General features: G+C 49.0%; 1 protein-coding gene and 1 long non-coding RNA gene across 2 annotated transcripts in view; one reads left to right on the top strand and one right to left on the bottom strand.

The window, feature by feature from the left end:
• LOC140356021 (uncharacterized) overlaps positions 1-23,997 on the top strand; it is a 355,422-nt gene that overhangs the window by 260,235 nt on the left and 71,190 nt on the right. The gene's annotated exons all lie outside the window — the stretch shown is intronic.
• Positions 12,570-23,997, bottom strand: part of gtf3c2 (general transcription factor IIIC, polypeptide 2, beta) — a 39,969-nt gene continuing 28,541 nt past the window's right edge. The window contains exons 12-19 of the mRNA XM_072440161.1: positions 22,245-22,405; positions 21,986-22,130; positions 19,303-19,464; positions 18,315-18,393; positions 17,550-17,678; positions 17,229-17,444; positions 16,895-17,002; positions 12,570-13,385 (exon numbers count right to left, since the gene is read on the bottom strand). Of these exons, the coding sequence (XP_072296262.1) occupies positions 13,164-13,385; positions 16,895-17,002; positions 17,229-17,444; positions 17,550-17,678; positions 18,315-18,393; positions 19,303-19,464; positions 21,986-22,130; positions 22,245-22,405 (1,222 nt within the window). The 3' untranslated portion in view covers positions 12,570-13,163. The remainder of the gene's footprint in view (positions 13,386-16,894; positions 17,003-17,228; positions 17,445-17,549; positions 17,679-18,314; positions 18,394-19,302; positions 19,465-21,985; positions 22,131-22,244; positions 22,406-23,997) is intronic.

Below are 23,997 nucleotides of genomic sequence, written 5' to 3'. Positions count from 1 at the left end.
TAGACCAGGACCCCCAGGACAAACCCAGGAGCTCCAGGACTAGACCAGGACCCCCAGGACAAACCCAGGACCCTCAGGACTAGACCAGGACCCTCAGGACAAACCAAGGACCTCCAGGACTAGACCAAGACCCCCAGGACAAACCCAGGAACCCCAGGACTAGACCAGGTCCCCCAAGACTAGACCAGAACCCCCAGGACTAACCCAGGACCCTCAGGACTAACCCAGGACCTCCAGGACTTACCCAGGACCCCCAGGACTAGACCAAGACCCCCAGGACTAGACCAGGACCCCCAGGACTAGACCAGGACCCCCAGGACTAGACCAAGACCCCCAGAACCCCAGGACTAACCCAGGATCCCCAGGACTAGACCAGGACCCCCAGGACTAACCCAGTACCCCAGGACTAGACCAGGACCCCCAGGACTAGACCAGGACCCTCAGGACTAGACCAGGACCCTCAGGACTAACCCAGGACCCCCAGGACTAACCCAGGACCCCCAGGACTAACCCAGGACCCCCAGGACTAACCCAGGACTAGACCAGGACCAATAATCTGGATTTGTAAAAACATGAAAATGAATCAGTGAAATTTAAATTGTTCTAAAACTGCCACAAGAGAAAAAGGTCCAAGTTCCACATTTACATAAGTGTTTAAACCAGATGCCCTTACGAAGCAGCTCTGTGTGAGATACAGAGGAGACATACAGCAAATGATCATCTCCTCAAAGGCTAACGACTCTGCCACAGTCCATCAAGCTCCTGTGTAAAGGCGTTCCCTCATTAGGATGTGTGTTAGTGCGCCCTCTACAGGCAGTAGTATGTTTATTTACCACTAAAGCTAGCTCTCCCCGACATGCTAATGCTAATGCTAATGCTAGCACAGAGCTCCAGCTCTGAGGGTTTTTGTGAGGCTCAGAGAAGCAGCAGAGAAGAAGAGCTCAAATGTGACGAGAGTTAGAACAGAGTTAAAGAGAAACTATTTTGCATATTATACATTAAAAGACGTTAAATGTGTTTCATTTTTCCCTGGGCCCATTTTCACCACTGTCATCCTCCCAAAGAAACTCAAGACGAGACAGGAACTAAAGCAGGACTAAAGCGGGTCTAAAGCAGGACTAAAGCAGGTCTAAAGCAGGTCTAAAGCAGGACTAAAGCAGGACTAAAGCGGGACTAAAGCAGGACTAAAGCGGGTCTAAAGCAGGACTAAAGCAGGACTAAAGCAGGACTAAAGCAGGACTAAAGCGGGACTAAAGCAGGACTAAAGCGGGTCTAAAGCAGGACTAAAGCGGGACTAAAGCAGGTCTAAAGCAGGACTAAAGCAGGACTAAAGCAGGACTAAAGCTGGTCTAAAGCAGGACTAAAGCGGGACTAAAGCTGGTCTAAAGCAGGACTAAAGCAGGACTAAAGCAGGTCTAAAGCAGGACTAAAGCAGGACTAAAGCAGGACTAAAGCTGGTCTAAAGCAGGACTAAAGCAGGACTAAAGCAGGTCTAAAGCAGGTCTAAAGCAGGACTAAAGCGGGACTAAAGCAGGACTAAAGCAGGTCTAAAGCAGGACTAAAGCGGGACTAAAGCAGGTCTAAAGCAGGTCTAAAGCAGGACTAAAGCGGGTCTAAAGCAGGACTAAAGCAGGACTAAAGCTGGTCTAAAGCAGGACTAAAGCGGGACTAAAGCAGGTCTAAAGCAGGACTAAAGCGGGACTAAAGCGGGTCTAAAGCAGGACTAAAGCAGGACTAAAGCAGGACTAAAGCAGGTCTAAAGCAGGACTAAAGCGGGACTAAAGCAGATCTAAAGCAGGACTAAAGCAGGACTAAAGCAGGTCTAAAGCAGGACTAAAGCGGGACTAAAGCTGGTCTAAAGCAGGACTAAAGCGGGACTAAAGCAGGACTAAAGCGGGACTAAAGCTGGTCTAAAGCAGGACTAAAGCGGGACTAAAGCAGGACTAAAGCAGGACTAAAGCAGGACTAAAGCAGGACTAAAGCAGGTCTAAAGCAGGACTAAAGCGGGACTAAAGCTGGTCTAAAGCAGGACTAAAGCGGGACTAAAGCAGGACTAAAGCAGGACTAAAGCAGGTCTAAAGCAGGACTAAAGCAGGACTAAAGCGGGTCTAAAGCAGGACTAAAGCAGGACTAAAGCTGGTCTAAAGCAGGACTAAAGCAGGACTAAAGCAGGACTAAAGCAGGTCTAAAGCAGGACTAAAGCAGGTCTAAAGCAGGACTAAAGCAGGACTAAAGCAGGTCTAAAGCAGGACTAAAGCAGGACTAAAGCAGGACTAAAGCAGGTCTAAAGCAGGACTAAAGCAGGTCTAAAGCAGGACTAAAGCAGGACTAAAGCAGGACTAAAGCAGGACTAAAGCAGGTCTAAAGCAGGACTAAAGCAGGTCTAAAGCAGGACTAAAGCTGGTCTAAAGCAGGACTAAAGCGGGACTAAAGCAGGACTAAAGCAGGTCTAAAGCAGGTCTAAAGCAGGACTAAAGCAGGTCTAAAGCAGGACTAAAGCTGGTCTAAAGCAGGACTAAAGCAGGACTAAAGCAGGACTAAAGCAGGTCTAAAGCAGGACTAAAGCAGGACTAAAGCAGGACTAAAGCAGGACTAAAGCGGGACTAAAGCTGGACTAAAGCTGGTCTCAAGCAGGACTAAAGCGGGACTAAAGCAGGACTAAAGCAGGACTAAAGCAGGACTAAAGCAGGACTAAAGCAGGACTAAAGCAGGACTAAAGCAGATCTAAAGCAGGACTAAAGCTGGTCTAAAGCAGGACTAAAGCAGGACTAAAGCTGGTCTAAAGCAGGACTAAAGCAGGACTAAAGCAGGCCTAAAGCAGGACTAAAGCAGGTCTAAAGCAGGACTAAAGCTGGTCTAAAGCAGGACTAAAGCAGGACTTTCTGGTTCGGATCCAGTCTTAGTTTAAAAGATCCAGTGGACACTCCCCTCACCCGATGATGTCACAAAGTGTTCTGATCCAAACTAATGCATGAGTGTTCGCTGTTGTACAGAAACTGCCAGAATCATCAAGAGAAAAAATATATTTTCATAAATTCACTTCTGTCAAAGCTGGTTTAAGGAGAAACTGAATGTCGATGTGTCGAACGTCTCTGTCTGAAAACACCTTGTAAATATGTGATTTTAATGTGAATCATTTCTGTAAATATAACGTTTAATGTCTGTCTGTGTCCTGAGTTTGTGGCTTTTCCTATTTTTATGTGAAGTTTTGTAAAGTTGAATAAACACTGACTGCACACGACTGTTTATATTTCTTTTACCACCTCATCGTGAGGACATCACATTGTCCATACATCCATCTTCTTCTGCTTATCCAGGGCCGGGTCGCGGGGGCAGCAGTCTAAGCAGGGCCTCCCAGACCTCCTCCACCCCAGACACCTCACCTAACTCCTCCGGGGGGATCCCGAGGTGTCCCCAGGCCAGCCGAGAAACATAGTCCCTCCAACGTGTCCTGGGTCTTTCACGGGGCCTCTTCTCGGTGGGACATGCTCGGAACACATCCCCAGGGAGGCGCTCAGTAGGAGCAGCGGCTCTACTCCGAGCTCCCCCCGGGTGACTGAGCTCCTCCCCCTATCTCTAAGGGAGCGCCCAGCCACCCGGCGGAGGAAACTCATTTTGACCGCTTGTATCCGCAATCTTGTCCTTTGGGTCATTAAAGCTCCTGACCGTAGGTGAGGGCAGGAATTGAGAGCTTTGTCTTTCAACTCAGCTCCTTCTTCACCACAACAGTCGATGCAGCGACTGCATCACTGCAGCTGCTGCAGCGATCCAACTGTCAATCTCACGTTCCATCCTTCACTCACTCGTGAACAAGACCCCGAGATTCTTGAACCCCTCCACTTGGGGGAAAGGACTCCCCACCCACCTGAAGAGGACAAGACACTTTATTCTGGTTGAGAACCACGGTCTCGGATTTGGAGGTTCTGATTCTCATCCCAGCCGCTTCACACTCGGCTGCAAACCGTCCCAGTGCATGTTACAGGTCCGGGTTTGATGGAGCCATCAGGACAACATCGTCTGCAAACAGCAGAGATGAGATCCTGTGGTCCCCAAACCGGACACCCTCCGACCCCCCGACCCCTGACCACACCCTCTAACCCCTGACTGTGCCAAGAAATTCTGTAATTATCCTCTTATTTCAGGTCTCATTCCTTGTAACACAGCTTGTTTTAATTGTTGTTGGTATGGACCTTGGTCAGTACCATCATCTTGAAGTCCATTATTCTCTAAGAATACTTGTTCAAATCTAGTCCTGAATGGGGTAACATCTTCATCTTCTCCTTGGCTAGTTTGACCTATCTTTGTGTAATCTGCACGTATTCTAAATACCTCCTGAACTCTGTCACACACTCCTCAGTGCATTGGTCAGATCTCCACTATCATGAGCAATTGGAACAGGGTTTGGTGGTGCTGTCATTGGGTTCCAATTACCTTTAAGCCCAAAGCACACATCAAAACCTGTTGTACTTCCACTCCATTTAAAGGCTATGTCCTTTGTAACTGCACCCTGGTTGTCTGAGGACAACAGTCTAAGGAATAAAGTCTGGCGGTAATGCAACACTTGGATGCCAACCGCCATAAAACAACAACAACAACAACAACAACCCTGGTTGTGGATAGAGAGGATTTTGTACTCTTTATGGTGGATGTTGTAAACTGTGCTGCTCAGACTCAAAGCAGAACTGAAAGGATCAGGATCATTGCTAAAGCTGCAGGGAGATTCCTTGGAACAAAGGAGCTTGATTGGGCAGATATAGACAGGCTAAAGGCGCTAAATGGGAGTCGGAGTGATGGGGGTCTGCTTGTGGGGAGTCAGAGTGATCAGAGTGACGAGATGGAGATGGGGGTGGGGGTGGTCTCCTGTCCTCGTCCAGTCTCGTAGACGCACGGCTACCAAGCAGCGACATCAGTGGAAATATTAAAGCCTGTAGAATGAAGCCTAAAGAATAAAGCTGTACGGTGGAAGCACCGAATGTCAAAGCAGAGGAAGATGAAGAAGAGTCTCCCTGGAATAAAGCCGGTTGTTGTTGTTGTTGTTGTTGTTTTATGGCGGTTGGCATCCAAGTGTTGCATTACCGCCAGACTTTATTGTATTATGGCTGTTGGATGGTCTCTGAAACAACAACTATTCTAGTCACAAAGACATATCATGACCTCATGGGCTTTGTAACACCAAAGCAATGGGAGGAGTACTTTTACGGACTACGACAGAGTCTGAGGACTACGACGACAGAGTCTGAGGACTACGACAAAGTCTGAGGAATAAAGTCTGGCGGTAATGCAACACTTGGATGCCAACCGCCATAAAACAACAACAACAACAACAACAACAACAACAACTATTCTAGTCACAAAGACATATCATGACCTCATGGGCTTTGTAACACCAAAGCAATGGAAGGAGTACTTTTACGGACTACGACAGAGTCTGAGGACTACGACAAAGTCTGAGGAATAAAGTCTGGCAGTAATGCAACAATTGGATGCCAACCGCCATAAAACAACAACAACAACAACAACAACACAATATCCTGAGAGAACTGTATGGAACATACTTTGTGTGATGTAACTCCTACTGTTTTCATAACATCCTCTTTAGTCCAGGTTCTATACACAAATGTTGTGGGGTTTTGGTTATCACCATGAGGGTTTGGTACCTCTATCATGGGAAAAGTTTCAGTTTCCTCCAGTTGGAAGGATTTAGATGATTTTGGACTGAGTACACCTCTTATATTTTTACTCCAGTTGCTTTCTATGGGTTTAGTTCTACGAGTATTCATCCTTCCTTCTGCCTGTCTTGGATACAACTCAGGTTTTCATTTTCTTGGATTAGCAAAGTATTAGTATTTTCAGCTCCTGTAGCGGCAGTTCCTGCTTGATGATAAGGAGGCGGAAGAGGTTCACGGTCTTTTTGGAGTTCTGCATGAGTTTGTACTGCACTGTGTACTTCAAGTTGTGGAAGAGCCTCTGGGGGTGGTCTACGGACCACTACTAATTCATGGTCAGGATTTATTTTCATTGAACAAACTGTTCCTTTGACTCTTCCTGCAGCTCGTTTCTTTGCACAATTTAACCATAATTCTGCACATTGAAGTTCTTTACTTTTTTTTTTTTTCTATTCCTGACTCTGTCTTTTAGTTGTAATCTGATAACTACATTTTCAGAAGCCTGTACTTTAAGATTTCTTTCGAATTGGTGTTATTTCTTCCAAATTTCCAAAGTATTTTGTAGAACCAGTTTGAACAGATTCCATCCATTTTGAATCACCTATATATATATATATATATATATATATATATATATATATATATATATATATATATATATATATATATATATATATATATATATATATATATATATATAATATATATATAAATAATTAGAATTGTCATTAATATTATTCCTGTCCAGATTAACTTTCTTAGACTTTCTTAGTTTTCCTTATTATTGAGTATTTGTTTATACATTTTCTACATCCATTAACTTGTCTTTAAACTTAATTTACAACATTTTATATAATTTCTTAGTTACAGAGTGTGGTTGGAATTTAAAGAGAATATCTCATGAACCGTAGTGTGTTTCCTACGTGGCAAGCTTCTAGGTCAAACCTATTGTCTGATCCGGCCACGTATTGAGGGCTCTATCCCAGAATAACAGAATGTTTTAGTCTCCTAATTCCTTCCATCTAAAGATAAGATAAGATATTCCTTTCATGTCCCACATGGGGAAATTTCATTGGTGCAACGCAGGTAGATACAGAGGTAGATACAGAAGAACAGATCACTTATAGGAAGTCTGAAAAACACTTTCAGTAGAAGATCTCCTATAAATAAATAAAAACTCCCATAGACAAATAAATAAATACATAAATACCATTGCATGTGATCACGACAGTAATTGCACATGAATATGTGTCACGACAGCACATAGATTGCACATGAATTTCACAGTAATTGCACAGTAATTGCACATGAATTTCACAGTAATTGCACAGTAATTGCACATGAATTGCACATGAATTGCACATGAATTCCAACAGCAATTGCACATATGACAGAATTGCACATCAGTATTAGGTTAGGTCAGTATTGCGAGTGTTCAGTACTAACAGTTTTTGTTATAAAGTCTGACAGCAGCAGGAAGGAAAGACCTACGGAACCTTTCCTTCACACAGCGAGGGTGGATCAGTCTCTCACTGAAGCTGCTCTCCAGAGCGGACAGAGTGTCCTGCAGGGGGCGACACTCATGGTCCAGCATAGATGTGAATCTAGCCAGGACCCTCCTGTCCCCCACCTCCTGCACCGAGTCCAGAGCACAGCCCAGGACGGAGCTGGACTTCTTGATGACTCTGTCCAGCCTCTTCCTCTCCCTCTCTGTGATGCTGCTGCTCCAGCAGGCCACACCATACAGGAGGGCTGATGCCACCACAGAGTCGTAGAAGGTCTTCAGGAGTGGCCCTGTCACTCCAAAAGACCTGAGTCTCCTCAGGAGGTGGAGCCGACTCTGGCTCGTCCTGTTCAGTCTGTGTTATGAGTCCAGTCCAGTTTGTGGTTCAGATGAACACCAGGTCCTTGTATGAGTCACTCTCTCAATGTCCCGTCCCTGGATGTTCACTGGTGAGGGGGCAGTGGGGTGGCGTCTGCGGAAATTCACCACCATCTCCTTGGTCTTCCCCGCGTTGATGAGGAGGTGGTTCCGCTGACACCAGTCCACAAAGTCCTGCTCCAGTCCTCTGTACTCCTCGTCATCGTCGTCCGTGATGAGTCCGATGATGGCAGAGTCGTCAGAGAACTTCTGCAGGACACAGCTGTCCGTGTCATGTCTGAAGTCTGCAGTGTAGAGGGTGAAGAGAAAGGGCGCGAGGACAGTGCCCTGGGGCGCCCCCACACTGCAGGTCCGAGTGTCAGACACACAGTTCCGGGCTCTCACAAACTGGGGTCGGTCTGTGAGGTAGTCCAGGATCCACTCTGCCAGGTCATACTCCACTCCAGCCGTCTCCAGCTTGTCCCTCAGGAGCAGCGGCTGGATGGTGTTGAAGGCACTGGAGAGATCGAAGAACAGGATCCTCACAGAGCTGCCAGGCTTTTCCAGGTGAGAGAGAGCGGTGCAGCAGGGAGATGATGGCGTCCTCCACTCCGATGCCAGGCCGATATGCAAACTGCAGCGGGTCCATGGCTGAGCTCACGGTGGAGCGGAGGTGGTCCAGGACCAGCCGCTCCAGTGTCTTCATCAGGTGGGACGTGAGAGCCACTGGCCTGAAACTGTTGAGGTCTTTGGGGCGCGGTGTCTTAGGCACAGGTACCAGACAGGAGGTCTTCCAGACCTGTGGTACCACCCTCAGCTTCAGGCTCATGTTGAAGACATGCTCCATAACTCCACACAGTTCATCTGCGCAGGACTTAAGGAGCCTGGGGCTGATGCCATCAGGTCCTGCTGCCTTCCTCACTTTAATCCTCTTCAGCTCACTCCTCACCTGTGCTGCTGTGACAGTCAGTGGTTGGCAGGGGGACCGTGTGCTGGGGGGATGGGTGAGTCCAGGCAAAGTGGGGAGCTGATGGTCCGGGGCAGATAAGCGAAGAGGAACAGATGCAGGGCATTGTCCAGCTGTGGAAAAGGGAGCATGCAGCTGTGCAGGGGGAGGGGCGGGTGACCGATCAAACCTCAAGAAGTGAGCATTTAAATCATTCACCCACTGTAGATCCCCCTCTGTCTGGGCAGGGGGGATTTTGAAGCCCGAGATGGTCTTCAGACTCCTCCACACTCCCTGAATGTTCTTTTGCTGCAGCTGCTCCTCCATCCTCCTCTTGTAGCTGGCCTCAGCCTGCCTGATCTTCCTCCTCAGCTCCTTCTGCACAGTCCTCAGCTCCTCCTTGTTCCCTGACCTGAAGGCTCTCTTCTTCTCCTTCAGCAGAGCCTTCAGTTCACGGTTAATCCATGGCTTGTTGTTTGGAAAACACCGCACCGTCCGGGAGGGAACAATGTTCTCAAAACAGAAGTTGATGTAGTCCGTGATGCACTCTGTGATGGTGTTGATGTCCTCCCCATGTGGGTCATAAAGCTCAGTCCAGACAGTGGTGCTGAAGCAGTCCCTCAGAGCCTCCTCGCTCTCAGCAGACCACATCCTCACCTCACGGGACACCACAGGCTGCCTGCGCACGATGGGTTCATACACAGGCCTCAGATGTACAAGGTTGTGGTCCGAGCTGCCCAGGGGAGGGAGGGGGGAAGAAGAATAAGCCTCCTTGGTGTTGGCAAAAAACAAGTCCAATGTTCTATTCTCTCTGGTGGGGCAGGTAACATACTGGGTGTATGTTGGTAGAACAGAAGAGGGAGAAGCGTGGTTAAAGTCACCAGAGATGAGGAAGAGAGCCTGTGGATGCTGTGTTTGCAGCCTACAAGTGCAGGAGAGCAGTGCTTCACAAGCATTTTCAGCATTGGCAGACGGGGCCACATAGACTGTGATCAAAATCACATGTGAGAACTCCCGGGGCAGATAATATGGCCTCATGCCAATAGCCAATAGTTCAATATCCCTGTTACATAGCTGCTCCTTCACTGTGCAGTGTTCGGGTTTGGACCAGCTCGTGTTCACATACACAGCCAGACCTCCACCTTCTTTCTTTCCGCATTCTCTCGTTCTGTCCGCCCGCAGCAGATGAAAATGGTCCAAACCTACAATAGAGTCTGGCATTTCTGCTGTTAACCAGGTCTCTGTGAAAATCAAGACGCTGCTGTCCCTATAAATCCTCTGGGACCGCATGAGGCTCGCTATTTCCGTCATTTTATTTTGAAGGTACCTCACGTTACCCATGACTACGGCGGGAACCGACTTCCTGTTTGTCCCGCTCTTCTCTCGGAGTTTACGTCCAGCCCGTCTGCCTCGTTGCGTTTTCCTTAGGATGTCCGCCGGGATAACGTGACGATCTCCGGGTAAGACGACAGTTCTCCGCAGTTTCATGAGTTCCTCCTTTGTGGAAACGCGGTACGGCGCCGGCCGGGGGGCGGGGCCAGAGCCGGGGGACTCAGAGCCTTAATGCGATGGTTTCTCAATCTACTTCAACAGACGACGAGCTTGTGTTATCACTGTTTGGTTTCCACCCGTCCTGCGGCTTCAAAAGAGTCCACTCCAATCACACTTAAATTCACACATACACAACTAGCACAGTTTAAATATTTCAATATATCTCAGGTCTTCAAGGATTTTTAACACTCTCACTGATATAGTTCAGGTCTTCAAGGACCTTAGCCTTGTCAGTGATTTACTTTTGGGACTCTAACCCGCACCAGACACTAGGGGGATCAAGCCTATGTCACACTACTATTTTGTACTCTAACCTTAGTAGTAATTAAAAATGGTCATGCCTGTATTTTGGTGTCGAAGTTTTCTCGGTTGCCTTCAATCCCATCTTGAGGGTCCCTCTGTGGTTAACTGTCTTTCTTCCATGAACCTCTAACCATGGGCTGTGCACAGTCGTCAGTTTCCACGGACAGGATCCTGCAGATATCTTGGCATGTTGACTCGAAGGACCAAATTATGTGAGGGAAAAACTCCACTCTTCGCTGTAAACACCAAAACACAAAGAAACGTTCATTTGCAAGTTTTAGTTGCAAGGAAAGACGAGCACTAGCAGAGCGCTCAATGAACTTCTCCAGACTCTTTTATTGACCAGTGTACGTGGAACCACATGACATTCTACATGTTTTAACAAACACAAAGACAACATTCACGTATGTGAATCATAAGACACACTTGAACACCATCTCTTGTCTTCAGTCTCAGCTGAAAATTCACTCGACATACTCTGTCAGCACAAAAGTCACATGTTCAACATTGATAACTTGTACATGGAATAATTACTTTAACACAGTGCCTCTGGACTGGCAGACCGATTGTCAAACCTCAGATTCAGGAGGAGCAGGTTTAGGTCCTGGTCGTGGAACACTGGACCAGCTCTATACTCTCCATCGGGTGCTCGAGGGTTCATGGGAGTTTGCCACAGTCACATGTGCTTTGTGGATCTGGAGAAGGATTTCAACCGTGTCCCTCGGGGTGTCCTTTGGGGGGTGCTCCAGGAGTACAGGGTCGGGGGTCCGGGGCCCTTTTCTCAGGGCTGTCCAGTCCCTGTATGACCGGAGCAGGAGCCTTGTTCATTGCAGTAAGTCAGACCTGTTCCCAGTGCATGAGGGACTCCTCAGGGCTGCACTTTGTCACCGGTTCTGTTCATAGTTTTTATGGACAGAATCTCTAGGCTCAGTCAAGGGTCGGAGGGTGAGGCCAGGGGTCGGCAGGTGTCAGGTTTGGGGACCACAGGATCTCATCTCTGCTGCTTGCAGACGATGTCCTGACGGCTCCATCAAACTCGGACCTGCAAGATGCACTGGGACAGTTTGTTGCCGAGTGTGAAGCGGCTGGGATGAGAATTAGCGCCTCCAAATCCGATGCCATGGTTCTCAACCCGAATAAGGTGTCTTGCCCTCTCCAGGTGGGTAGAGAGTCCTTGTCCCAAGTGGAGGGGTTCAAGTATCTTGGGGTCTTGTTCACGAGTGAGGGAAGGATGAGCGTGAGACTGACAGTTGGATCGGTGCAGCGGCTGCAGTGATGCAGTCGCTGCATCGACTGTTGTGGTGAAGTAGGAACTGAGTCGAAAGACAAAGCTCTTTATTTACCGGTCAATGTACGTTCCTGCCCTCACTTATGTTCATGAGCTTTGGGTAATTCCCAAAGGATAAGATTGCAGATACAAGCGGTCCAAATGAGTTTCCTCCCCCAGGTGGGTGGTCTTTTAGAGATAGGGGGAGGAGCTCATTCACAGGGGAGAAGCTCGGAGTAGAGCCGCTGCTCCTCCAGCTGAGGTGGCTCGGGTATCTGTTCCGGATGCCTCCTGTTTTGGGCATGTCCTACCAGGCAAGACTCAGGACACGCTAGAGGTACTGTGTCTCTCGGCTGGCCTGGGAACGCCTCGGGATCCCCCCGGAGGAATTGGAAGAAGTGTCTGGGGAGGAGGAAGTCTGGGATTCCCTGCTTAGTCTGCTGCCCCCGCAACTCGGCCCCGGATAAGCGAAAGAAGATGGATGTTTCCGTCATGTTTAGCTCCAACAGTTTGTTTCTTTTTGGCAACAGAAATAACTCAAAACAGCCTTAGCTGCATCCCAGAGAATGGGCGGAGACACTTCACATTGTCGTTTTCCTCTACAAACTTCTCAATGTCATCATTTGTACAAATTGTGGGTAATTGAGCATTAAATCAAGTTTTTTGTTTCAGTTCCAGATCTGCAGTGATGTAACTTTAGACCATCTTTGTTGAAAATAAAAGTCTATTCTAGTATAGCTCTTATGTGGGTTTGAAAAATGTGTTTATAGGCATTAGGACATTAGGATTCATCAGAAGTATTTTTATTGCCATTGTCAATGAACAAAATTGCATTGCATTGAAAAACAAATACAATTTACAGACACTACTTGTCTTTGTATATGCACAATTGTACAGTTCAATTTACAGATAATAATAATAATAAATGACACCATTTCAAATGTGTTTAATACAAAATATTTATTTGATGTTTGAGCTAAACAGGTAGAAATGAATATATTTACAATTATAATTACAGAAAAAAAAGCACAAATTATTCCAATCTCTAAAATTACAATCTTTCCTCAATTTTCCATAATAAAACATTCAAGTAAACATTATTTTAAATAGTCATAATCAACACTATAAATGAGTTTGAGTTAAATGACAGAAGAGAGTGACGGGCGAGTGACGGGCGAGTGACGGGCGAGTGACGGGCGAGTGACGGGCGAGTGACGGGCGAGTGACGGGCGAGTGACGGGCGAGTGACGGGCGAGTGACGGGCGAGTGACGGGCGAGTGACAGGAGCAGAAATATTGGAAGACAAAAGATAAGTTAAATTTGATAAACTCCGTAAAAAACAATCAATTAATTACAACATTATTGACAAGTTCTGAAGTTTAAACCCAGTGCAGTCCAAGTTTAGTCCTAACACATTAATTTAAAGACTTTTAGCCCTAGTTTGATCCTGGTTTGGTCCTGGTCTGGTCCTGGTCTGGTCCTGGTCTGGTCCTGGTTTGATCTTTGCTGCTTCTGCAAACTGATCTGAAAACACTGTAATAATAAATTAGTTCTGCGTCTCCTCCAGGGCTAAAGGGCCGGCGCCGGGTCTGTGTGCTCGGGCTCAGACTTGGGCCGTTCCTCGGGCTCAGCCTCGGACCCGGGTTCAGACTCGGGCTCAGACTCGGGCTCAGACTCCGGCCTGGGTTTGGCTCTGACATTGGCACAGCGCACACAGAAGAGGCGCACGAGTCCGCTCTGGCCTCCGGAGGCGATCCACGTCTGCGACAGGATGTTTGGATTGAAGCGAACCTGCGACAAACAGGACGAAAAGAGAAAAGAGACATTCTGAGATTTTGTTTGATTTACAGATTTTTTTTTTTTAATGGCGGTTGGCAGCCAACGGAAAAAGATGCATTTACCGCCACCTACTGGAGCTGTTGTATGTGTTTTACACTGTACTGTAACAAACAATAAAGCAAACCCATCGTTTCATCTCAGAACATAAACTCTTCTCTGGATCAGTGAAAATCTGTTTTGGGCCTTAAAATGATGAGTAAAGTTATAAATCCAAACTCATGTATTACGCACCTGCTTGAGGCCCAGTCATATGTGTATTTAATTCAAGTTCTCAGCAGATGACCTCCGAGCAAACGTCAGAGGCTTTTACTCTGGCACTGCCCCCTACCTTAAAGGCGCAATGGACGTTTTTTCGGCGATTTGAGAACGCAGGCGGAAGTGCACATGCCCCTCCCCCGTGCGGACTGATACAACACACACGTGCGTTTGTTTATTAGCGCAACAGAGCGCATCGCATCTCTCATCTCCCGTAGATTTCTGTCCACTTCTGCGTCAGCTCAAACTTTCTTTCTCCGTCTTCATTTTGACCCTACAATATGATAGATCTATGCGCTTAGGCACGCGGCTGCAGGTGAGCGATAGGTGCGTTTTATGATTGATACGTGGCAGGACAAATGATTTATCCACGCCACGAGGAAATATGATTAAAAATTTGCTGAAAAAAATTGTCCATTCCACCTTTAAGGAAGCTGCATGACGTCTCTGGCACAAGCAGAGGCTTCATCCTTTTAAAGTCGGAAATAAACGTTTCTGTCAAATGACGTTTTTTTTGTTTTGAAACTGGATAAAAATGAACTCTCAGACATTTTCAAAAGCTAAGATTCAGACGAGAAATGTAAATATTGTTTACATTGACCTGTAAATGTCTTTTGGATGTTTAAGCTGTGTTATGTGATAATCACACACTTCTGCTGACTCAGCATGCGTGCTGATTGGTTGAACATTGGTGCCAAACCTGCTTCCCCAGTGGTCAGTCAGTGAGAGAGAGAGAGATGACCAAACTAGTATCTGAGGAACGCCTCAGAGCCAAAGAGAACGCCGCTTGAGCCTCAGACCGAGTGACCAGAGTGACCAGAGTGACCAGAGCGACAAGAGTGACCAGAGTGACCAGAGTGACCAGAGCGACCAGAGCGACCAGAGCGACAAGAGCGACAAGAGCGACCAGAGCGACCAGAGCGACCAGAGTGACAAGAGTGACCAGAGCGACAAGAGTGACCAGTGTGACCAGAGTGACCAGAGCGACCAGAGTGACCAGAGCGACCAGAGTGACAAGAGTGACCAGAGCGACAAGAGTGACCAGTGTGACCAGAGTGACCAGAGCGACCAGAGTGACCAGAGCGACCAGAGCGACCAGAGCGACCAGAGCGACCAGAGCGACCAGAGTGACCAGAGCGACCAGAGCGACCAGAGCGACCAGAGTGACCAGAGCGACCAGAGCGACCAGAGCGACCAGAGCGACAAGAGTGACCAGTGTGACCAGAGTGACCAGAGCGACCAGAGTGACCAGAGTGACCAGAGCGACCAGAGTGACCAGTGTGACCAGAGTGACCAGTGTGACCAGAGCGACCAGAGTGACCAGTGTGACCAGAGTGACCAGTGTGACCAGAGCGACAAGAGCGACAAGAGTGACCAGAGCGACAAGAGTGACCAGTGTGACCAGAGTGACCAGAGTGACCAGAGTGACCAGAGTGACCAGAGCGACAAGAGCGACCAGAGTGACCAGAGCGACCAGAGCGACAAGAGTGACCAGAGTGACCAGTGTGACCAGTGTGACCAGTGTGACCAGTGTGACCAGAGTGACCAGTGTGACCAGTGTGACCAGAGCGACCAGAGCGACAAGAGTGACCAGAGTGACCAGAGCGACAAGAGTGACCAGAGTGACCAGAGCGACCAGAGTGACCAGTGTGACCAGAGTGACCAGTGTGACCAGAGTGACCAGTGTGACCAGAGTGACCAGAGTGACCAGTGTGACCAGAGTGACCAGAGCGACAAGAGTGACCAGAGCGACAAGAGTGACCAGTGTGACCAGAGTGACCAGAGTGACCAGAGTGACCAGAGTGACCAGAGCGACAAGAGCGACAAGAGTGACCAGAGTGACCAGAGCGACCAGAGCGACAAGAGTGACCAGAGTGACCAGTGTGACCAGTGTGACCAGTGTGACCAGTGTGACCAGAGTGACCAGTGTGACCAGTGTGACCAGAGTGACCAGAGTGACCAGAGTGACCAGAGTGACCAGAGCGACAAGAGCGACAAGAGTGACCAGAGTGACCAGAGCGACCAGAGCGACAAGAGTGACCAGAGTGACCAGTGTGACCAGTGTGACCAGTGTGACCAGTGTGACCAGAGTGACCAGTGTGACCAGTGTGACCAGTGTGACCAGAGTGACCAGAGTGACCAGAGCGACCAGAGCGACAAGAGTGACCAGAGTGACCAGAGTGACCAGTGTGACCAGTGTGACCAGAGTGACCAGTGTGACCAGTGTGACCAGTGTGACCAGAGTGACCAGAGTGACCAGTGTGACCAGAGTGACCAGAGTGACCAGTGTGACCAGAGTGACCAGAGTGACCAGAGTGACCAGAGTGAACAGTGTGCCCCACAAAACTCTTAAAACATACACATTAAACATATCCACACTCTGTTTGAACACTTTAACTATAGTACTTGTACTTGTACTTGTACAACCACTACACACTGAGGTCAGAAGGACTCATGAGGAGTTAAATGTTTTTACTTTTCAAAACAGAACCCACCCTGAATTTAGACCACTCCCACTTTCTAATTCACCAGAGTTTTTATTCAGTGCAGGAAAGAGCTCCAGCAGGAAAGAGCTCCAGCAGGCTGAAGGCTTCAGTCTCTCTTCTTCTCTGTCCATCATGAGGCCTGAAGGCTTCAGTCTCTCTTCTTCTCTGTCCATCATGAGGCCTGAAGGCTCCAGTCTCTCTTCTTCTCTGTCCATCATGAGGCCTGAAGGCTTCAGTCTCTCTTCTTCTCTGTCCATCATGAGGCCTGAAGGCTTCAGTCTCTCTTCTTCTCTGTCCATCATGAGGCGCCGGAGGAGACATTTTTCTCATTTTCCGGGTCATTAGCCTCGTCGGGCGCTCACAGATCTGACATTTGCCTGGTTCTGCTCCAGCGTTTGAGAAGAACCACCAGGAACGTGAGGTCAGAGCCAGATGTTTAAGGAGCCACAGTTACAAAACATGTTCTGCTTTGTGTTCTCTCTGTGTCGTCTCAAGAACACGACACAGAGAGAGCAAAAAGAACGGACAAAAGCCTTCCGTCTTTGAGTCACGTGACACAAATTAACAGCTGCGATTGGATCAGCCCATAACAAAGTGTAAAGTGTTAAGTGCTTGTAAAGTGTAAAGAGAGAGTAAAAGAGTGTAAGGAGAGTGTAAGGAGAGTGTAAGGAGAGTTAAAGAGAGTAAAAGAGTGTAAAGAGTGTAAAAGAGTGAACAGACCTTGTGAACCGCCGCCAGAGGAAACTGGTCCAGACTCAGAGAACAACTCGTGTCCAAACTTTTCATCTTCTTCCACATCGGACGACGGCTGAAGTTCAACATCGAGCGCTGAGGAACAAGCAGAACATTCAAACTATATCACAGTCGTAGTAGCACGGTTAGCACAGTCGTAGTAGCACGGTTAGCACAGTCGTAGTAGCACGGTTAGCACAGTCGTAGTGGCACGGTTAGCATGATCGTAGTAGCACAGTTAGTATGGTCGTAGTAGCACAGTTAGTATGGTCGTAGTAGCACAGTTAGCATGGTCGTAGTAGCACTTGAGTGTATTTCGTACCAGGTTGAAGTCAGTCATGAGCAGACTATACTTCTTGGCTGCGTCTCTGTACGTGTCCAGTCTGTACGGTTCCGGCTCGCTGTGATCCAGACCTTCTGCAGAGCCACTTCCTGTCCCGCCCTCTTCTTCTCCCGCTGTCGTTTCATCCGGAGGCGCTTTCTGAGATGTGTCTTCTTTAATGTTTTTTAACAGCACCAGTGAAGACATCTGCAGCGGCTGTGGATGAAAGACGAGTCACTTTGTGTAAGCGAATCTAATCTCACGTTTTACATTTACAAGTGCAAACGTGCTGGTCAGAAAAGGTCAGAAAAAGTCTCTTACAAATCTCCTCTCGATGGTGCGTTTGCACTTCACCGTATGAAGCGTGAGCAGCGGCAACGTGCACAGGACGATCTCGCCCAGAGTGTCCCCGGTCACCAGGAAGTTCAGCCAATCAGAATACGTTAGGGACTGAGAGGCAGGAAGTGACCACAGGTTGGACACAAACACAGGAAGTGACCACAGGTTGGACACAAACACAGGAAGTGACCACAGGTTGGACACAAACACAGGAAGTGACCACAGGTTAGACTCAACACAGGAAGTGACCACAGGTTGGACACAAACACAGGAAGTGACCACAGGTTGGACACAAACACAGGAAGTGACCACAGGTTAGACTCAACACAGGAAGTGACCACAGGTTGGACACAAACACAGGAAGTGACCACAGGTTGGACACAAACACATGAAGTGACCACAGGTTAGACTCAACACAGGAAGTGACCACAAACACAGGAAGTGACCACAGGTTAGACTCAACACAGGAAGTGACCACAGGTTGGACACAAACACAGGAAGTGACCACAGGTTGGACACAAACACAGGAAGTGACCACAGGTTAGACTCAACACAGGAAGTGACCACAAACACAGGAAGTGACCACAGGTTAGACTCAACACAGGAAGTGACCACAGGTTGGACACAAACACAGGAAGTGACCACAGGTTGGACACAAACACAGGAAGTGACCACAGGTTAGACTCAACACAGGAAGTGACCACAAACACAGGAAGTGACCACAAAGTGACCTCTCCTGAGACTCACCCACATGGTCCCGGTGCGAGTGACGGGGAACAGCGCCGCCATGTGGTGGTCGTAGAAGTGCACGCCGTGAGACTTGTGTCTGAGAAAAGACCACAAGATAAATGTAGATAAACAAACACAGTTTAAACAGTTTAAAGTGGAACGTCCATCCTGGCGTTACATTTAGAGTGGACATTAGAGTGGACATTAGAGTGGACATTAGAGTGGACATTACAGTGGACATTAGAGTGGACATTAGAGTGGACATTAGAGTTGACATTAGAGTGGACATTACAGTGGACATTACAGTGGACATTACAGTGGACTTTAGAGTTGACATTAGAGTGGACATTAGAGTGGACATTAGAGTGGACATTAGAGTTGACATTAGAGTGGACATTACAGTGGACATTACAGTGGACATTACAGTGGACATTAGAGTGGACATTAGAGTGGACATTACAGTGGACATTAGAGTTGACATTAGAGTGGACATTAGAGTGGACATTAGAGTGGACATTAGAGTGAACATTACAGTGGACATTACAGTGGACATTACAGTGGACATTAGAGTGGACTTTAGAGTGGACATTGGAGTGGACATTAGAGTGAAATTAGAGTGGACATTAGAGTGGACATTAGAGTGGACATTAGAGTGGACAATAGAGTGGACATTAGAGTGGACATTAGAGTGACATTAGAGTGGACATTAGAGTGGACATTAGAGTGGACATTAGAGTTGACATTAGAGTGGAAAATAGAAAGGACATTAGAGTGGACATTAGAGTGGACATTAGAGTGGACATAAGAGTGGACAATAGAGTTGACATTAGAGTGGACATTAGAGTGGACATTAGAGTGGACATTAGAGTGGACATTAGAGTGACATTAGAGTGGACATTAGAGTGGACATAAGAGTGGACAATAGAGTTGACATTAGAGTGGACATTAGAGTGGACATTAGAGTGGACATTAGAGTGGACATTAGAGTGGACATTAGAGTGCTTACGGGGCGTAGGCCGCCTCCTCGCTCACTAACAGTCCTGGGGCGAACAGCGGCCAACAGATCTCGTTGTTTAAGTTTCTCTTTTGTTGCGTGATCGGCTCGAACAGTCGCGTCAGGTCCCACGTCTTTATGAAGCGATCTTCACCTGCCGTCACCAGAAGAGTCCTGTGAAGAGGAAGAGCAGTGTGAAGAGGAAGAGCAGTGTGAAGAGGAAGAGCAGTGTGAAGAGGAAGAGCAGTGTGAAGAGGAAGAGCAGTGTGAAGAGGAAGAGCAGTGTGAAGAGGAAGAGCAGAGGAAGGGCACTGTGAAGAGGAAGAGCACTTTGAAGAGGAAGAGCCCTGTGAAGAGGAAGAGCACTGTGAAGAGGAAGAGCCCTGTGAAGAGGAAGAGCACTTTGAAGAGGAAGAGCACTGTGAAGAGGAAGAGCACTGTGAAGAGGAAGAGCCCTGTGAAGAGGAAGAGCACTGTGAAGAGGAAGAGCCCTGTGAAGAGGAAGAGCACTTTGAAGAGGAAGAGCAGTGTGAAGAGGAAGAGCACCGTGAAGAGGAAGAGCCCTGTGAAGAGGAAGAGCAGTGTGAAGAGGAAGAACACCGTGAAGAGGAAGAGCAGTGCGAAGAGGAAGAGCAGTGCGAAGAGGAAGAGCAGTGCGAAGAGGAAGAGCAGTGCGAAGAGGAAGAGCAGTGCGAAGAGGAAGGGCACTGTGAAGAGGACGAGAACTAAGAGGAAGAGCACTGTGAAGAGGAAGAGCACTGTGAAGAGGAAGAGCACTTTGAAGAGGAAGAGCCCTGTGAAGAGGAAGAGCACTGTGAAGAGGAAGAGCACTTTGAAGAGGAAGAGCACTGTGAAGAGGAAGAGCACTGTGAAGAGGAAGAGCACTGTGAAGAGGAAGAGTACCGTGAAGAGGAAGAGCACCGTGAAGAGGAAGAGCAGTGTGAAGAGGAAGAGCACCGTGAAGAGGAAGAGCACCGTGAAGAGGAAGAGCACTGTGAAGAGGAAGAGCACCGTGAAGAGGAAGAGCACCGTGAAGAGGAAGAGCACTGTGAAGAGGAAGAGCCCTGTGAAGAGGAAGAGCCCTGTGAAGAGGAAGAGCCCTGTGAAGAGGAAGAGCACTGTGAAGAGGAGGAGCCCTGTGAAGAGGAAGAGCCCTGTGAAGAGGAAGAGCAGTGTGAAGAGGAAGAACACCGTGAAGAGGAAGAGCAGTGCGAAGAGGAAGAGCAGTGTGAAGAGGAAGAGCAGTGCGAAGAGGAAGGGCAGTGCGAAGAGGAAGGGCACTGTGAAGAGGAAGCACTGTGAAGAGGAAGAGCACTTTGAAGAGGAAGAGCACTGTGAAGAGGAAGAGCACTTTGAAGAGGAAGAGCACTGTGAAGAGGAAGAGCCCTGTGAAGAGGAAGAGCCCTGTGAAGAGGAAGAGCACTTTGAAGAGGAAGAGCAGTGTGAAGAGGAAGAGCACCGTGAAGAGGAAGAGCCCTGTGAAGAGGAAGAGCAGTGTGAAGAGGAAGGGCACTGTGAAGAGGAAGAGCACTGTGAAGAGGAAGAGCACTGTGAAGAGGAAGAGCACTGTGAAGAGGAAGAGCACTTTGAAGAGGAAGAGCCCTGTGAAGAGGAAGAGCCCTGTGAAGAGGAAGAGCACTGTGAAGAGGAAGAGCACTTTGAAGAGGAAGAGCACCGTGAAGAGGAAGAGCACCGTGAAGAGGAAGAGTACCGTGAAGAGGAAGAGCACCGTGAAGAGGAAGAGCACCGTGAAGAGGAAGAGCAGTGTGAAGAGGAAGAGCACCGTGAAGAGGAAGAGCACCGTGAAGAGGAAGAGCACTGTGAAGAGGAAGAGCACCGTGAAGAGGAAGAGCACCGTGAAGAGGAAGAGCACCGTGAAGAGGAAGAGCCCTGTGAAGAGGAAGAGCCCTGTGAAGAGGAAGAGCCCTGTGAAGAGGAAGAGCACTGTGAAGAGGAGGAGCCCTGTGAAGAGGAAGAGCCCTGTGAAGAGGAAGAGCAGTGTGAAGAGGAAGAACACCGTGAAGAGGAAGAGCAGTGCGAAGAGGAAGAGCAGTGTGAAGAGGAAGAGCAGTGCGAAGAGGAAGGGCAGTGCGAAGAGGAAGGGCACTGTGAAGAGGAAGCACTGTGAAGAGGAAGAGCACTTTGAAGAGGAAGAGCACTGTGAAGAGGAAGAGCCCTGTGAAGAGGAAGAGCACTGTGAAGAGGAAGAGCCCTGTGAAGAGGAAGAGCACTGTGAAGAGGAAGAGCCCTGTGAAGAGGAGGAGCCCTGTGAAGAGGAAGAGCCCTGGGAAGAGGAAGAGCAGTGTGAAGAGGAAGAGCCCTGTGAAGAGGAAGAGCACTGTGAAGAGGAAGAGCACTGTGAAGAGGAAAAGCACGTTCAGTCACCAGCAGAGTGACCCGGTTTAGTCCCGGTTTATATAAAAAAGTGGATGTTAGAATCATCTTAAAAGGTTGCATACAGGATTGTTAGTACTTTTAAAAAAAAGGGCGTGGTCACTTGCCCCCCCCCACCCTTGCACTCACCCCTTACCTGGAGGGGGCGGGGCCTTACCTGTAGGTGACGGGGTCTTACACAGAGGGGGCGGGGTCTTACCTGTAGGGGCGGGGCCTTACCTGTAGGTGACGGGGTCTTACACAGAGGGGGCGGGTCTTACACAGAGGGGGCGGGTCTTACACAGAGGGGGCGGGGCCTTACCTGGAGGCGGGGTAGAAGGACACGTGTCTCACGGGGGAGTCGTGGGCGATGAAACTCTCGTAGGGTAAAAGGCTCATGGAGGCGTCGGCCTCTTTGACCCTGAGCAGAGACGAGCGAGTGACCAGGTCCCACAGTCCCACGTGACCTGAGGAGACAAGAGAGTCAGATGTCCTGCCAGCAGCCCGGACCCCCCCCTCAGGTGCCCCCCCCCCATCTCAGGTGCCCCCCCCTCAGGTGCCCCCCCCCCTCAGGTACCTACCGTCGATGAAGCCCACGGCGATGAGGTCGTGCGGTTTGAGCTGGAGCCAGTCCAGACTCAGGACTTGTCCAGAGTCTGAGAGACGAGGAGCTTTGAAGGAGCCGAGCCTCAGGGTCACCAACGCTTTAGCCTGAAACACAGGGTCAGACCAGGACCGGGACCTGACCCGGGACCTGGACCAGGACTTAAACCCTCAACCTGCTGTTACAGTATTTTCTGGCGTCTGTGGTTCAGTCGTTGCTGCTTCATAAACACTGATGTTCAGAGCTGAGCAGAGTCAATGACACTAGCATCACAGCTAATGAAGCGTGGGAGGGGCTTATATCCAGGACACGCTCGTAAACCGCACTCGCCCTTCCTTCTCTTCTCTCCCCCTCCTCTTCTTCTCTCCCCCTCCCCTCCTCTTCTTCTCTCCCCCTCTTCTCCTCCCCTCCTCTTCTTCTCCTCTTCTCTCCCCTCCTCTTCTTCTTCTCTCCCCCTCCTCTTCTTCTCTCCCCCTCCCCTCCTCTTCTTCTCTCCCCCTCTTCTCCTCCCCTCCTCTTCTTCTCTCCCCCTCTTCTCTCCCCTCCTCTTCTTCTTCTCTCCCCCTCTTCTTCTTCTCTCCCCCTCTTCTTCTTCTCCCCCCCTCTTCTTCTTCTCCCCCCCTCTTCTTCTCCCCCTCTTCTTCTTCTCCCCTCTTCTTCTCCCCCCTCTTCTTCTTCTCCCCTCTTCTCCTCCCCCCCTCTTCTTCTTCTCTCCCCCTCTTCTTCTCCCCCCCCTCTTCTTCTTCTCCCCTCTTCTTCTCCCCCCTCTTCTTCTTCTCCCCTCTTCTCCTCCCCCCCTCTTCTTCTTCTCTCCCCTCCTCTTCTTCTCCCCCCCTCTTCTTCTTCTCTCCCCCTCTTCTTCTTCTCCCCCCTCTTCTCCTCCCCCCCTCTTCTTCTCCCCCCTCTTCTCCTCCCCCCCTTTTCTCCTCCCCCCCTCTTCTTCTCCCCCCTCTTCTTCTTCTCCCCTCTTCTCCTCCCCCCCGCTTCTTCTTCTCTCCCCCTCTTCTTCTTCTCCCCCTCTTCTTCTTCTCCCCTCTTCTTCTCCCCCCTCTTCTTCTTCTCCCCTCTTCTCCTCCCCCCCTCTTCTTCTTCTCTCCCCTCCTCTTCTTCTTCTCTCCCCCTCTTCTTCTTCTCCCCCCCTCTTCTTCTTCTCTCCCCCTCTTCTTCTTCTCTCCCCCTCTTCTTCTTCTCCCCCCCTCTTCTTCTTCTCCCCCCTCTTCTCCTCCCCCCCTCTTCTTCTCCCCCCTCTTCTTCTCCCCTCTTCTCCTCCCCCCCTCTTCTCCTCCCCCCCTCTTCTTCTTCTCCCCCTCTTCTTCTTCTCCCCCTCTTCTCCTCCCCCCTCTTCTCCTCCCCCCCTCTTCTTCTCCCCCTCCCCCGCTTCTTCTTCTTCTTCTTCCCATGGAGATGTTTGAAGTGCTCTTACCTTATAGACTGGGGCGTCAGAGCGATCTGCAGGAGAGAGTTTAGTCAGTCATCAGTCAAACCCAGGACTAAACCAGGACTAAACCAGGACTAAACCAGGACTAAACCAGGACTAAACCAGGACTAAAACCAGGTCTAAAACCAGGTCTTAGCCAGGTCTGAACCAGGACTAACACTTCTGTTTCTTCTGCACCGTTTTACTGGAATTGAAATAAAGAAACCCATAAAGCGTAAACAAACTGAACGATGTGAAATGCCAGAATCATAACCGTCCACTGCACACGCCCAAACCTGCTCCTCCCACTGAG

Source organism: Eucyclogobius newberryi, unplaced genomic scaffold, assembly GCF_026437365.1.
Source record: "Eucyclogobius newberryi isolate DKJ021-1_F unplaced genomic scaffold, fEucNew1.0.hap1 SCAF_1, whole genome shotgun sequence".
NCBI lineage: Eukaryota > Metazoa > Chordata > Actinopteri > Gobiiformes > Gobiidae > Eucyclogobius > Eucyclogobius newberryi.
The sequence above is the reverse complement of the archived record's forward strand: the minus strand, read 5'-3'. Positions and strand labels throughout refer to the sequence as shown.